This window comes from Paramisgurnus dabryanus, chromosome 20, assembly GCF_030506205.2.
Source record: "Paramisgurnus dabryanus chromosome 20, PD_genome_1.1, whole genome shotgun sequence".
Taxonomy (NCBI): domain Eukaryota; kingdom Metazoa; phylum Chordata; class Actinopteri; order Cypriniformes; family Cobitidae; genus Paramisgurnus; species Paramisgurnus dabryanus.
The window spans coordinates 9,383,842-9,398,306 of record NC_133356.1 but is presented as its reverse complement, the minus strand read 5'-3'; the positions used below and the strand labels follow the sequence as shown (position 1 = coordinate 9,398,306).

The window sequence follows — 14,465 nt, the reverse complement described above, 5'->3', positions numbered from 1 at the left end:
TACGGTTTGAAACACATGTAGCCTTTCTACAACCCTGCCTGTCACCTAATAATCTTAATATATGTGGAGATAAATAAACCTTTGCACTAAATCTGGCTACTTTGATCCATTTCTGTGTTCTGGCTCTGACCAAGAGACATGCTGGAGATTTTAAACATCTTTAAACCAATCTCCTTATGTCCAATATTTAAAGTATATTATGTGTATCTATGTATTCACACACGTCATATGCAAGAAAGTAATGCAGTGTTTTTAAACTTATTTGCATTGTATGCTTTCAGAATATGAATATTGGCTCAATAAAGGACTATTAATGGAAATTCACAATTCAGAGATTGTTGGCAGATATATTTAGTTTCATTTTGTGCAGCTTGCTGGATACTTTGGAGCTTAAAGCACCAGTTTATAATTTATGTAAATTTAGCATACAGTTATTTTAACTTGTGTCATTTAACTCGGTTATGCAGTTCATCTATAGCTAGCACAGATAATAAACAAAGCTTTTTCTGTATTGTTGAGTTGTAATATTTATTATTTATTTGTATTAATACAAATAATGTAATGCCCGAGTAAACACAATGGGTCTGAAAATAAAACAAAAGCAATTGGTTTGAAAATGCTTTATTTCTTATCAATATTGGGAAATCCCCTACAGTAAACACAAAGCTTTCTTTTATAACATGTTATAACTACTGTGCATTTATTCAAAATAAAAACCTGAAGCACCACACTGATATTCAGGCCGTTTGCTATTATTATTTTTTTTTGTCAAGATCGTTCAGATGTACAACTTGGCTGAAGTCTACCAATGGTAATTTCATAAATGTATTTGTCCTAAAAAGCAGACAGCCATCTATGAAAGGTCTGAATGCCTATGATATCGTAATATTTTTAGTTTTATACTGTATACGTTTGCACATAACTTAACTATTATCACTTTATCATTATAGTGTACTGAGCATAGAATGTGTAAAGCCAATGTATGTAATTCATTTTAGCCTTAAACTGCAAAGACTCACTCCACCGCCTAAACCTAAACTAGCTAAAAGTATTCGTGTTAACGGACTTTCATTTACTTGGATGACACATTATCTTAAAGAACTGACAAAGAGTACTCACAACAGACATAAGTGTATTTCTGTCAAACACTAACAATATTTTGTTTAATGATATTTAATTGTCTAATATTTGCCAGCTGACGGTTATCCATCCTCTCCTGCACGACTATGCAGCCGGGAGTCGCACTGGAGTGACGTCAACTTCCTCTTCAACTGATTGGCTAAAGGAGCTGTCAATCTGCAACTAGCGGACCAATGGTGACGCTTAAGTCCGCCCTGATTTGCATGAAACTCTAACGGCAACTTTTGGAAAAGCAAGCGCAGAGTGTGAAAATAACAGCGAGAGAAAAAACAGCACAAGCATACAAAACAAATAAATATGAGCAGAAAATATTAGAGAGAAGAAATAAAGGAGTAATATAAACAAAGAAAATGCCATTTTGTATGCAATTTGGATAACTTTGCATTCGTTTTTCAGTTTTGTGCATTTTAATTTTAATTCTGTTTAAAGATCAAATTTGCGCGTATTATTTTTTCATTCACGCATATTATTTTTTGATCCGTGACCTCAATACATTAGGCGGGAAATTTATTCCATAAACCTACACCTAACACCATGTACTCACTGTTGACTCTGCTTATATGATTGAATTTCATACATCTCAGACATCTTTAAAATCTTATTTTGACCAAAACAACATGTAACCAAATTCAGGTTTATTTCGCCTAGCAGTGGGTTCCTCATAGCTAGACTACATCATCTCTATAGTTAACCTAGACGGTGAAATGACGGGGATCTGACACATGAATTTAACACTTTTGAAAACTTCACACTATATGGAAAGTCAGTGCAGTTGTTCTTCCCAAAAACTACATTCTTTCCACACACGTTACTCTTTTGTAGATAATTGGACTTGTTTCATTTATCCCCGGTTTCACAGATAATGCTTAAAGGAATATTCCATTTTCTTAAAAGAAAAATCCAGATAATTTACTCACCACCATGTCATCCAAAATGTTGATGTCTTTCTTTGTTCAGTCGAGAAGAAATTATGTTTTTTGAGGATAACATTGCAGGGTTTTTCTCATTTTAATAGACTTTAATAGAGCCCAACATTTAATACTTAACTCAACACTTAACAGTTTTTTTCAACGGAGTTTCAAAGGACTATAAACGATCCCAAACGAGGCACGAGGGTCTTATCTAGCGAAAAGATTGTCATTTTTGACAAGAAAAATAAAAAATATCCACTTTTAAACCACAACTTTTCGTCTAGGTCCGGTCCAGCGGGACCTAACGTAAATGCGTAGTGACGTAGGCAGGTCACGTGTTACATATATAAAACGCACATTTGCGGACCATTGTAAACAATAAACTGACACAAAGACATTAATTAGTATCAGTTGACATACAACATCGTGGGAACGGTCCTCTTTCAATACACTTGTAAACACTGGGGCGGAGTTTCGCGTTCGTCCTCTGTGACCTCTTGACGTCATGACGTATTGCGTGGGGTCACGCTGGCGCATCACGACCGGAACTAGACGAGAAGTTATGGTTTAAAAGTGGATATTTTTTATTTTTCTTGTCAAAAATGACAATCGTTTCGCTAGATAAGACCCTTATGCCTCGTTTGGGATCGTTTATAGTCCTTTGAAACTCCATTGAAAATAACTGTTATGTGTTGATTTAAGTGTTAATTAATGGTGTCTATTAAAGTCCATTAAAATGAGAAAAATCCTGCAATGTTTTCCTCAAAAAACATAATTTCTTTTCGACTGAACAAAGAAAGACATCAACATTTTGGATGACATGGTGGTGAGTAAATTATCTGGATTTTTCTTTTAAGAAAATGGAATATTCCTTTAAGGCTACTCCTTTTGTGTGATTTTCACAAAATGCCTTTCAGGAAAATTTTCTTCTATAAATATATAAAAATACAAATATATCAAATGAAAGAACAGACCCTCTGCTTTCAAACAAACAAACAAACAAACAAAACAAAAGAGGAAAAAACTTTCATCCTATCTTCATTTGTTCTTTTTTATAACCTTTTAAATATGGGTAGGTTTCTTCAAAAATACAAAATTTTGAGCAAAAAGCTGAAAAAATAGATTTTTTTAAAGGAATTTTGTTAAAGATCAGATACAGAACGATTATTAAAACATACACAGAGTTTAAAATTAATTTAATTCGTTTTTTCTTTTGCTTACATTTTTTTATAAATTGGGTAAGTGGATAATAGCAGAATTACAGATTACTGTAACAAAAAATTGTCAGGAAAGCGTCATTGGCAGGAAAATGTTTTCTCTTAATTGTCGAGATAACCCATCAATGGCGGGGAAAGAGTTAATTTAACTAAGGTATAGTGTGGCTTTAGCTAAGCCTTGTCTTTAAAACCAGTGGCCGGTTGCATAAATATAGCATGCAGTTACGAGTTTCTTAAGAACGAGTCTGACTAACTAGCAAGTTGGGATTTTAAGCTCCTGTTCTTTTTGTGTTTTTGAAGCTTTGATTGTGTTTACAGTGCGCAATATAACCTTCGTGTTTCATGTGTAAAAAAAATGCGGTATTTTTCACACAATTTACTTATCTGTATAGCCCTGTTTTTACTGTCCTCAAAAAAAAGGCTGATGTCTTCCTTGTTCTGTGAAGTCCCTCCTTCAGAAATACGTATCGAGTTCTTATTGTGTAGCTTGTTTAGTGTGTTTTGATACGATAGCAGCTTAGCTTGCTGTTAGCTTATCTGGCGACTGACGTATTCCTGTGGGCAGAGTTTAATCAAAAAACTGTTGTACTGACATCATTAAAGCAGGAAGTAGAGGACTGTAGTCCAAACCGGCCGTTCGCTGTAGGCTTTGAAAGGCGAATTCTGCCTTTATCGCCTGGCAGTGAACTTTGAGCTTTATCATTTTACAGTTATTATTTATGATATTATAGCAACATTACACACTAACTAGGGTTTTAAAAACGGGATCAGGAAGAACGTGACCTTTAAATTAGACCCATCTACCATTTTATGTAACATACTTAAAACAGTTATGATCAGTCTTGAAGAAAAAAATAGATGACTGACTTTTAAGACTAGTCTAAGAAGCTTATGCAACCGGCCCCAGCCCTACTTGATGAACTTTGTCTCCTCACTGTTTCCTTTGCTCTTAATAACATCACCCTGATAGATTCATGTAAATGTTTCTCATATTATTCATGTGAAGAAGCACTAACACAAATATAGAGCTTGCATAATAAACCCTCCTCTGTAACTCTATCCTATCTTAATGCATGAACCCTGCTCACCACATTTCTGATGACCAATGTTATTTTCATTGAAGGCGTTCAATGGGACTAGAGGTACAGAGGAAGCATCTTCTCCTGAGTGTGCTGAAAACACATCTGATCCACACTTGGGAGAAGATCCGACAGGTGAGAGTAAACACAAACTCTCATTCTGCCACTTTACACTATTGTGTTATGTAAGCACTCATCACTGAATCCCATCACACTCGCATTTGTTAAGTATTGATCTACCTGTACAGATCTTGTTGTGTTTCTCACAGGTTTTGTCCCATTGGCCAGCGAGGGCCGATTGGTCCCTGTAATCGGTCCTGTTCCTCATATCAACCCTTCAATCTCCACCAACATTACACTGCCTGAGGCTTTCACCTCTTCTGCTACACACTTCAGTCCCATAGTTCTGACCCAAGAGCAAAAGACCCTGACTGATCCTGAATCAGATCGGTATGTCTTTTTAGACTGACAAAAATTAGTCATAACAGCAAGTGTGTTCCAAAAACTAATGATGCATTGTAGATTTTCTAAAAGTTTGGGCTGAATTGCATGTAGAGATATGTGTCCTATACCTTTAAACTTTTTTTTGATTTTCAAGGGTTGAAAGTTTTCAGGAAGTGAGCGATTTCGAGGATGATGAAGCTGGTAAAGATTTCTCAAAGACGGACTGGTATTCCTCTTCATCCAGCAGTAAGACTCTTCTGAATTCTCCACCTCCAGCTGCTCCCCAAACGACCGAAGGACAGTCAGATTTCCTCACCTTGCCTTGTGATCATGGGATTTGCAATAACTTCCTGTTACATCAGGACCCTCGGACAGGACATCTGACCCTACTTCCTGTTCAGATCACTGTGCCTCAGCCAATCACAGGCCTGGATCCCTTAAGTGAACAACTGCTAAACAAGAAATTCACTAAACTGTCTTTTAGACAAGCAGATGACAATATTACGAATAAAAGCGGTTCTGATACAGACCAAGATTCTTCTGTGTCTCCTGAAAGGAGTCATCAAAGGAAAAATAGTAAAGCTCAATCTATAAAGCATGCTGCTCCATCACAAAGCTCCTGTTTACAACAGCTCATTGATCTGCTTAGAGCTGAATTTGTGTTTGATGGATACCTGGAGAATGGAGTTGAAGATGTGGCCATGGGTAATCGATTCCATCTGTACCGTTCGCTTAATTATGATCTTTTTTTCAAGTTAACCCTTTCGTATATTGAATTGGAAATGAACAAGGCTGCTCAAGATTGCCCAGTTAAAATCTCACATACGATCTACTAATATCTGCATTGCCATCATTGTTGAAATATATTTTGAAATGCATCCTATATCCTTTATTGTATCTTCCTAAATTCTTAATCGTCCAAATGTTGTGTTTGGCCCTCTGTAGTGCTTGCAGCTAAATGTATATGGTTAATTTTCTAAAGCCAAGGTTGTTTTAAACAACAGACCTGTGATTTCTTTTCTTTTTAGCTGACTTCATTTTCTCTTTAAAGAACCTTCAGTTTGAGATCTTTTGTGAAGTAATAACTGAGAAGTTCAGTGATCTGTACTGGAGTCAGGAGTTTCTGTATGTGTTATACTGTCTGATTCATCATCAGTCGTGTCTTCTGTGAGTATCAGCTCTTCTCACATTCTTATTCTTACACAAGATAAACTAGATTATTCTTTACCTTAGCTGTTGATAATGGTTGCTAAGGTGTTGCTAGGTTATTTTGATAGCCTTAGTATTGGTATGCTGTCGTTAAGATCTGAAAGGTTGTCAGTGCACTGATCATGTACCATTATTACATTAATAATATAATATGTTGATTCCAAACTGAGGCTGTGATGGACACCAGAGCGTGCACTTTAAACCAATTGTTTTTTATCAAAAATTCTGGTCATAAAATAAAAAAATGCAAAAACATTTTACATACTTCCACAGGACAAAGAACCTCCAAAAACGTGGATTGTTAAAATTAGAACGGATACATTACTTAATTTTTAGATGCGCTATGCATTGTGTACATAATGTCTGTTTTCTTGTGTTGTAAGCAGGTTTACCTTTTTTTTAAACACCAATATAGTGCAAAAATACAATATTTTATAAAAACAAATAGTATACATCTCAGCTTGTATAGAACATAAGAGTATGTCCCATGTATTTTTTTTTTCAAGAGATAAATATGAACTTAATAACGTATGATTGACTTGAAAACAAGCTATTTACGTGATAGTTTGTTGTGCAAGTATTGTTAGAAGTAAAACACCATATAAACCCCCAAGGTTGTATACAAATGAAGAGTTTCATTGCAAAACGGGATAAATCTGTTTTTTTAATTGTTCAGAAATCTTGTTTTTTGGTTGTGCATTCCAATTAATATCAATTCAACTGCATTTGGTTTGTTTTGATTTAAACCTTCATAACTTAAAAAATACAGCTAATTAGCACCATAAAACAACACAATAACATGATAACATAATAATAAACATGTTTTGACAAAAATGATAAAAAATGGATTTATCTCGTTTTGCAACAAAACTCTTCAAATGTTATTTAGTTAATAATTAATCCTGCTTCTGTTGATTCCGGTAAATGTGTTTAAAAAACCTTAACAGAGTAAAGTTTTTAAAGTGCACCTATTTCATTGCTAAAAACAACGTTATTTTGTGTATTCGGTATAATACAATGTGTTCGCCTGGTTAATGGTTAAAAAACACATTATTTTCCACATACCGTACACTGAAAAAATTATTAAATAAATGTACTAAAATTTTTAAGGTAAGTGGTTGCAATCAATTTATTAAAGCTACAAAAAAATGTATAAAAAAAAACTTTTGTTAAAATGTAGCTTAAATAAATTAATTGCAACCACTTACCTTAAAAATGTAGTAAATTGAATGAATCATTTTTTCAGTGTAAATTTTTGTAGCTCCAGATTGCACTTTCTTCCTAAAATGCATGGATTTGAAAGCGCTGTGTCCCTGATTGGCCCACTAATCTGTATGTTGTGATTGGCCTGAATACCTCTGACGTCAGCTCCTTTAGCCTGGGAAACCCAGACAACTTCCGGCAAATTTAGATTTGTTCTGCAAGTAGTCTGGCAAAGAGGCAATTCAAGCCCATTTCTAATGTCGAGAAATCGCGGCACCAATCAGAACATTGGGGCAGGCTTTACACGATGACAACAGCGCAGCGACGGAACATTACTCGTTCAAGTTTTAAGCGATTTAAACTTTTCCTTTTCGTTAAAACCCGAGGATAGAACAACATTCGAAGCCTTCATATCTAAAAAAAAGATGTTATCCCTGTCTTACCAACTGGATCCGTCAAAAGTCTGATATAGCTCTGCAAACGTCATCTCCTTCATCGCTGTGATTGGTTTTAGATCTATCCAATTGGACACAAAGGCATTTGAGAGACGTCCTTGGGTGACGCCAATTTGGAAATGATTTATCTATGAAGCTTTGCCAGACCATAACTCAGTTACTACTGAGAATGGTCAGGTTTTAACCAGGCTAAAGCTCCTTACCATGTTTGAAAGATTTGGTCACAATGCAATGCTAACAGGAGTTAACTTACAGGCTGAGTCCGAAGCGGGAGGGATTATGATAATGTCCGTCTTCTCTACATCACCAATCCCAGGAAGTAAACTGTCGCCTAAATTCCATGTGTTTTAGTCCATGAAAAGATATTTACGTTGAAGACTATAACTAGCGTTATTGTTTACTTCGGTTTATGTACCTTTGGCATATCGTTAACATGTACACCAAAGGAAATGTAAAAACGTGAATCGGACAATAGGTGCTCTGTAATGTATTCATGCCTTGCGTTTTTTGTAATCTGTATGATTCGAGATATGTAATTATTTGTAGGAATATATTAGTCTTTACAACATTAGAAATTAGTGATTAGCCAACAGGCTAATAATAAAACAGATTTTATGTACACATTGCGCTGCTCTTATCTCAAAATTATGTCCCTTCTCATTTTAACAATCCATGATTTCTAAGGTTCTTTGTCCTGTTGAAATTTGTAAAATTATGTGTTTTCTGTGTTTTAATGGCTGAATGACTATCATCAAAACAATAGGCTTAAAGCGCACACTCTGGATCTTCATCCCTCACAGCCTCGTTTTGGAATCAACATAGTGGCAGGCTGAATGAGGTGTATTGATTTTAAAGAAACCCTATTTTTCATTTCATGATTTTACTGTACTTTTTTTAGTGTGTAAGTCTGTGTTAGTACATGTTAACAATGTGCAAAGTTACGAATCCCAGAGTCTATGATGAAGCGATTTCTCCAACTGAAATCTCTTTTCTTGGACTACAATGAACGCAATTGTATGCAACAGTTTTCTTTCGCAGCGAGTTGACATGGACACAGCGGTCATACCCATAATAGACCTTAATTGGGTTGAGGTATTCGGCCAATCACAACGCACTGGATAGCTGGCCAATCAGAGCACACAATTTCCAGAACTATAAGCTTTGTAGAATTTGACGCGTTACAGAGAGGCATGGCATAGAGGAGCAACAATAATGTACGGTATGTGGAAAATAATGTGTTGTTTTAACCATATGAACACAATGCATTACACCAAATACACAAAATAGCATTCTTTTAGCGACACAATAGCGGCTTTTTAAAACATTGATATAGAAGACACAGTGTTCATGTTTTTCTCAAATGGCAAACGGCCTGTAGCTTTGAATTATAATTTCAGTCACATTTTAACCACTCCTCATATCATCTGCATTCAAAACAGCATCATTTCAACAGCTTTTAGTTTCACCATGCGGGTCCCTATGGAAACAGATGGAGTTGAGTGGACATGAGACCTTAAACAAACACTTTAGTGTCTCCAGCAAATCATCATCATCATCATCTATCAGACGTGTCCTCAAGAGTAGGGACGTCAGTACCCACAAGTTTCTCGCCTCTTTTTCCTCTGTGGCTCAAGCTGTCAGGTTGTAGGGGATCACATGAAGATGAGAGATGTGAGGCGCTGTTGTTGTCGTGTGGTGTTGGACACAATAGTCTCTTTCTCATAGCCGGTCACATGCTGTCAGAGAGAAGAGGCTTTAGTCGATAAAATAACTTTTAAGGGAAGCAACAAAGTTAAACAGCGGCACAGGTATCACATGAGGCCTCAGACTACAGGTGCGCAGGACATTTTTACCTTTGACAGAGATGTGTGAAGGTCTGTTTCAGAGTTTTTGGACTGTGTGTTTGCTCAGTTTGTGCTCTCTCTCTCTCTCTCTCTCTCTCTCTCTCTCTCTCTCTCTCTCTCTCTCTCTCTCTCTCTCTCTCTCTCTCAGTGGCTCTGCTCAACAGTGCTCTTTACATGCTGTAAAAAGGGGATCAGTATCACTCCAGTGTGTCAGATGCAGTTATACCAGTCAAGAAAACGGTCTACTTTACCACAGTAACACCCTGTGCTCGACCCAGCCTTCAGCTCATCCAGCACCACAGGAAAACCTACAGAAGATCAAAACACCGAACACCTTAAAAATCAGAGAAACAGTAGATGAATGTGAGCCAAAGGAAACTGTGTTTGGAAGCAGGAATGCTTTCGGGAGGCAAGACATACAGGAGATGATATCAGAGACTCTTCAGTATGATAGTCAAGGTAAGACACCACTCCTGTATCTGAAAAATCAAAAAATGAGAACAATATTAAAGTTACTGTGTCTTTAAAAGTGCTTTTCTTCTTGACAGACATCATACAGGCCACACAACTGCTGGTTAATTGTTATGAATTACAACTAGTCATTGTTTTAGTATTCTCTTGTATGTAATCTTGCTAATATTTGATAATTGAATGCCAAATAAGTACAGCCTTAGACAAAACGTTATTATTTTTGTTCGGATACATGGAGATGAGTGCTTATCATTGCTCTTTTACAAACACGCACAGTTATGTTTTCATCATTATTTATGGTCTTTGTATTACACACTTGTTTAAGTTTTAAATAGACTCTTTCTTTGTCTTGTCTTTATGTTAGATGTGAATGAGCAGGGCTCCTCTATCCTGATGGCTCAGTTCAGCACAGATCCAGAAGGGGGCGCAGGTGAGTTTGTTTCTGGAGCTGAAACCCTATGGCACAGTGGCGAGCTGGAGGAAGGCAGAAGTCATCAGTTCACACCTGAGTGCTCAGTAACAGACATGGACGATTCGGACTCTTTGATGTCTGACCGGACCTTCTCCATCAACATGGATCCTCGTGGTTCAGCCTGGGCCCTGGCGCTGTATGGAGAGGACTGCTTTAACCAGGATGTGAAAAATTATGCACAGAAACTCAGCAGTCACTGTAAATCACCCACACTGGAGGAAAAATCACAGGTAGGGTCATACATCTATGCATCAGGTATTTTTTAAAACAAAGCAGCTTAAATCTGTATGGAATAAATTTCCCGCCTAATGTATTGAGGTCACGGATTAAAAAATAATATGCATGAATAAAATAATAATAAGCGCAAATCAGAACTTTAAACAGATTTAAAGTTATATTGCACAAAACTGAAAAACGAATGCAAAGTTATCCAAATTGCATACAAAATGACGTTTTCTTTGATTATATTTTTCATTTTTTTCTTCTCTCTAATATATTCTGCTCATATTAATTTTTTTTGTATGCTTGTGTTGTTTTTCCCTTGCTCTTATTTCCACACTCTGCGCTTGCATTTCCAAAAGTTGCAGTTAGGGTTTCATGCAAATCAGGGCAGACTTTAAGTGTCGCCATTGGTCCGCTAGTTTTAGATTGACAGCTCCTCCTCTAGCCAATCAGTCGAAGAGAGGGTGTTGACGTCACTTCGGTGCGACTCAAAGCAGGCGATCGTGCAGGTGAAGATGGATAACCGTCAGATGGGCTTTGATAATTTCAGATAACTTTTTGTATATTCACCGGTAGTGAAGTATGCATGTACAGTTTCTTTAAATATAATTATTGGCATTTATAGAGTCCGTTTTGAGAGAAAATTGAATTTTTCTACTGTTATTGAGCTTAGTTACACTTAGCGGTTAGCGCTTAGCGTATTTACCTCAAAGTTTACTTCAGTAATATTACCTTTATTTAAGTAATAATAGTACAGTTTGCATATCAATCCTGCTTCTTTATGTTTATTCATGAATTTATGCTGTTATGTGAAGTCATGAGAGCTATATTTATTGTAATACGAGACATTAAATGACGTTATATGAATACTTTTGCTTTTAATGTGCTCATTATACACTCACAGTGGCATTTTTGTGCTGGATTTAAATGCATGTTTATATATTTGTTTTTACGTTTATATTGCAAACGTTTTGGCACAATATTACGTGGTCTTATTGCAACAGGTCCTATAAAACTGTACACTGTACACGTGCCTTCCCGTGTACAGTTTGAAACACATGTAGCCTTTCTACAACCCTGCCTGTCACCTAATAATCTTAATATATGTGGAGATAAATAAACCTTTGCACTAAATCTGGCTACTTTGATCCATTTCTGTGTTCTGGCACTGACACATCAAGAGACATGCTGGAGATTTTAAACATCTTTAAACCAATCTCCTTATGTCCAATATTTATATATGTCCAATATTTAAGGAATATTATGTGTATCTATTTATTCACACACGTCATATGCAAGAAAGTAATGCAGTGTTTTTAAACTTATTTTCTTTGTATGCTGTCAGAATATGAATATTGGCTCAATAAAGACTATTAATGGAAATTCACAATTCAGAGATTGTATATATTAGTTTTATTTTGTGCAGCTTACTGGATTGGAGCTTAAAGCATCAGTTTATAATTTATGTAAATTTAGCATACAGTTATTTTAATTTGTGTCATTTAACTCGGTTATGAAGTTCCTAGCACAGATAATAAACAAAGCCTTTTCTGTATTGTTGAGTTGAATTATTTATTATTTATTTGTATTAATACAAATAATGTAATGCCCGAGTAAACACAATGGGTCTGAAAATAAAACAAAAGCAATTGGTTTGAAAATGCTTTATTTCTTATCAATATTGGGAAATCCCCTACAGTAGTGTTAAACACAAAGCTTCCTTTTATAACATGTTATAACTACTGTACATTTATTCAAAATAAAAACCTGAAGCACCACACTGATATTCAGGCCGTTTGCTATTATGTTTTTTTTTAGTCAAGATCGTTCAGATGTACAACTTGGCTGAAGTCTACCAATGGTAATTTCATAAATATATTTGTCCTAAAAAGCAGACAGCCATCTATGAAAGGTCTGAATGCTTATGATATCGTAATATTTTTTGTTTTATACTGTATACGTTTGCACATAACTTAACTATTATCACTTTATCATTATAGTGTACTGAGCATAGAATGTGTAAAGCCAATGTATGTAATTCATTTTAGCCTTAAACTGCAAAGACTCACTCCACTGCCTAAACCTAAACTAGCTAAAAGGATTCGTGTTAACAGACTTTCATTTACTTGGATGACACATTATCTTAAAGAACTGACAAAGAGTACTCACAACAGACATAAGTGTATTTCTGTCAAACACTAACAATATTTTGTTTAATGATATTTAATTGTCTAATATTTGCCAGCTGACGGTTATCCATCCTCTCCTGCACGACTATGCAGCCGGGAGTCGCACTGGAGTGACGTCAACTTCCTCTTCAACTGAGTGGCTAAAGGAGCTGTCAATCTACAACTAGCGGACCAATGGTGACGCTTAAGTCCGCCCTGATTTGCATGAAACTCTAACGGCAACTTTTGGAAAAGCAAGCGCAGAGTGTGGAAATAAGAGCGAGAATAAAAACAGCACAAGCATACAAAACAAATAAATATGAGCAGAAAATATTAGAGAGAAGAAATAAAGGAGTAATATAAACAAAGAAAATGTCATTTTGTATGCAATTTGGATAACTTTGCATTCGTTTTTCAGTTTTGTGCAATTTAATTTTAATTCTGTTTAAAGATCAAATTTGCGCTTATTATTTTTTCATTCACGCATATTATTTTTTGAACATTGACCTCAATACATTTGGCGGGAAATTTATTCCATAAATCTGTACTGAGAGAAAAAAACTTTCAAAATTTGTGTAAAGAAAATGCAGTACACCTTTAGATCTATTAAGATGGTTTTGTTTTGAATTAAGTCAAATAACTGTAATAATTGAATGTTTTTATTAATATCAATGATGATCTTTATCACTGTTATACATTATTTTATATTACATTTGTATAAAAAAAATAAAAAAATATAAAGACTATATGTAGTGCAAAGACTACTATAATATATACAATGCATAATGTAAATAATAAGCATGGTTTATTTATCCACATATTTATTACCATAATAAATAAGTCGTGCAAATAATATCAAAATATCTCAACAGTGCTCAAATAGTCTTCATTAGCTTTAAGATCAATATCATTTTGCATTGATCCTACAGTAAGTAAAATTTGACCCTTGCTTGTTTTGACAGGTTTAAGTGAGATTAACTAGTCCTTGTGTTTGAGTGTGTTTGCTTGTGTCCCGTCTGTAATTTGTTCTAATGTGATGTTTCAATGTTTATTTAATGCTAACTGTACCAAAGGACCAACATTTCATAGCGCCACAATCTGAGCAGGTACAGTACTGTTTGTTTAGCGAACAATCTTTATTAATCTTTAGGGAATAATGCATTTATACTTAACATCACCTCTACATAACATGCGATTAAACATGCGATGTGTCATTTAAATGAAGAATAATTTTCACAATATGAAGGTGTTACATCATATGGCGATGTGTTACAAAGTGGGCAATACATTATTTATGGCCGTATATCAGTGGGATGAGTGTGGTTCTTTGATGACAGTAAAGAGGTGTTTTTATGACCTCTGGTCTCACATGCAGAAGGCTTAGTTTGTCTCTCCTTACATCAAAGCATCAACCATCGATCTTTGTTGCCGTAGTAACAGATACAGAGAGTCGTAATAGTGAACACTGTCAATACAGAAAGACAAATTTCATCCTAATAATATATACCCCAGGTCAAAAAGACGTAGTATTTAATGTATTAAAAATATACTTAAAATACAAATAGTATGTTTATAATACATTTGTATTTCCAACATACTTATTTGAAGTGTATTAAAAATACGTTAAATT

The 14,465-nt window shown here is 35.3% G+C and overlaps 1 protein-coding gene across 6 annotated transcripts in view; it reads left to right on the top strand.

The window, feature by feature from the left end:
• Positions 1 to 14,465, top strand: part of kndc1 (kinase non-catalytic C-lobe domain containing 1) — a 56,749-nt gene that overhangs the window by 15,803 nt on the left and 26,481 nt on the right. For 3 of the 6 annotated variants that reach the window (XR_010546992.2, XR_010546991.2, XM_065296265.1), the window contains exons 13-19: positions 4,392 to 4,482; positions 4,617 to 4,797; positions 4,946 to 5,496; positions 5,820 to 5,958; positions 9,651 to 9,961; positions 10,338 to 10,675; positions 13,909 to 13,941. Coding sequence is in view for 4 of the 6 variants with exons in the window: in XM_065296265.1 (XP_065152337.1) it covers positions 4,392 to 4,482; positions 4,617 to 4,797; positions 4,946 to 5,496; positions 5,820 to 5,958; positions 9,651 to 9,961; positions 10,338 to 10,675; positions 13,909 to 13,941 (1,644 nt within the window). In the remaining 2 variants the exon portion in view is untranslated. Of the gene's footprint in view, positions 1 to 4,391; positions 4,483 to 4,616; positions 4,798 to 4,945; positions 5,497 to 5,819; positions 5,959 to 9,650; positions 9,962 to 10,337; positions 10,676 to 13,908; positions 13,942 to 14,465 lie in introns of those variants that run through there. The other 3 variants (XM_065296266.1, XM_065296267.1, XM_065296268.1) reach the window with 3 other exon arrangements.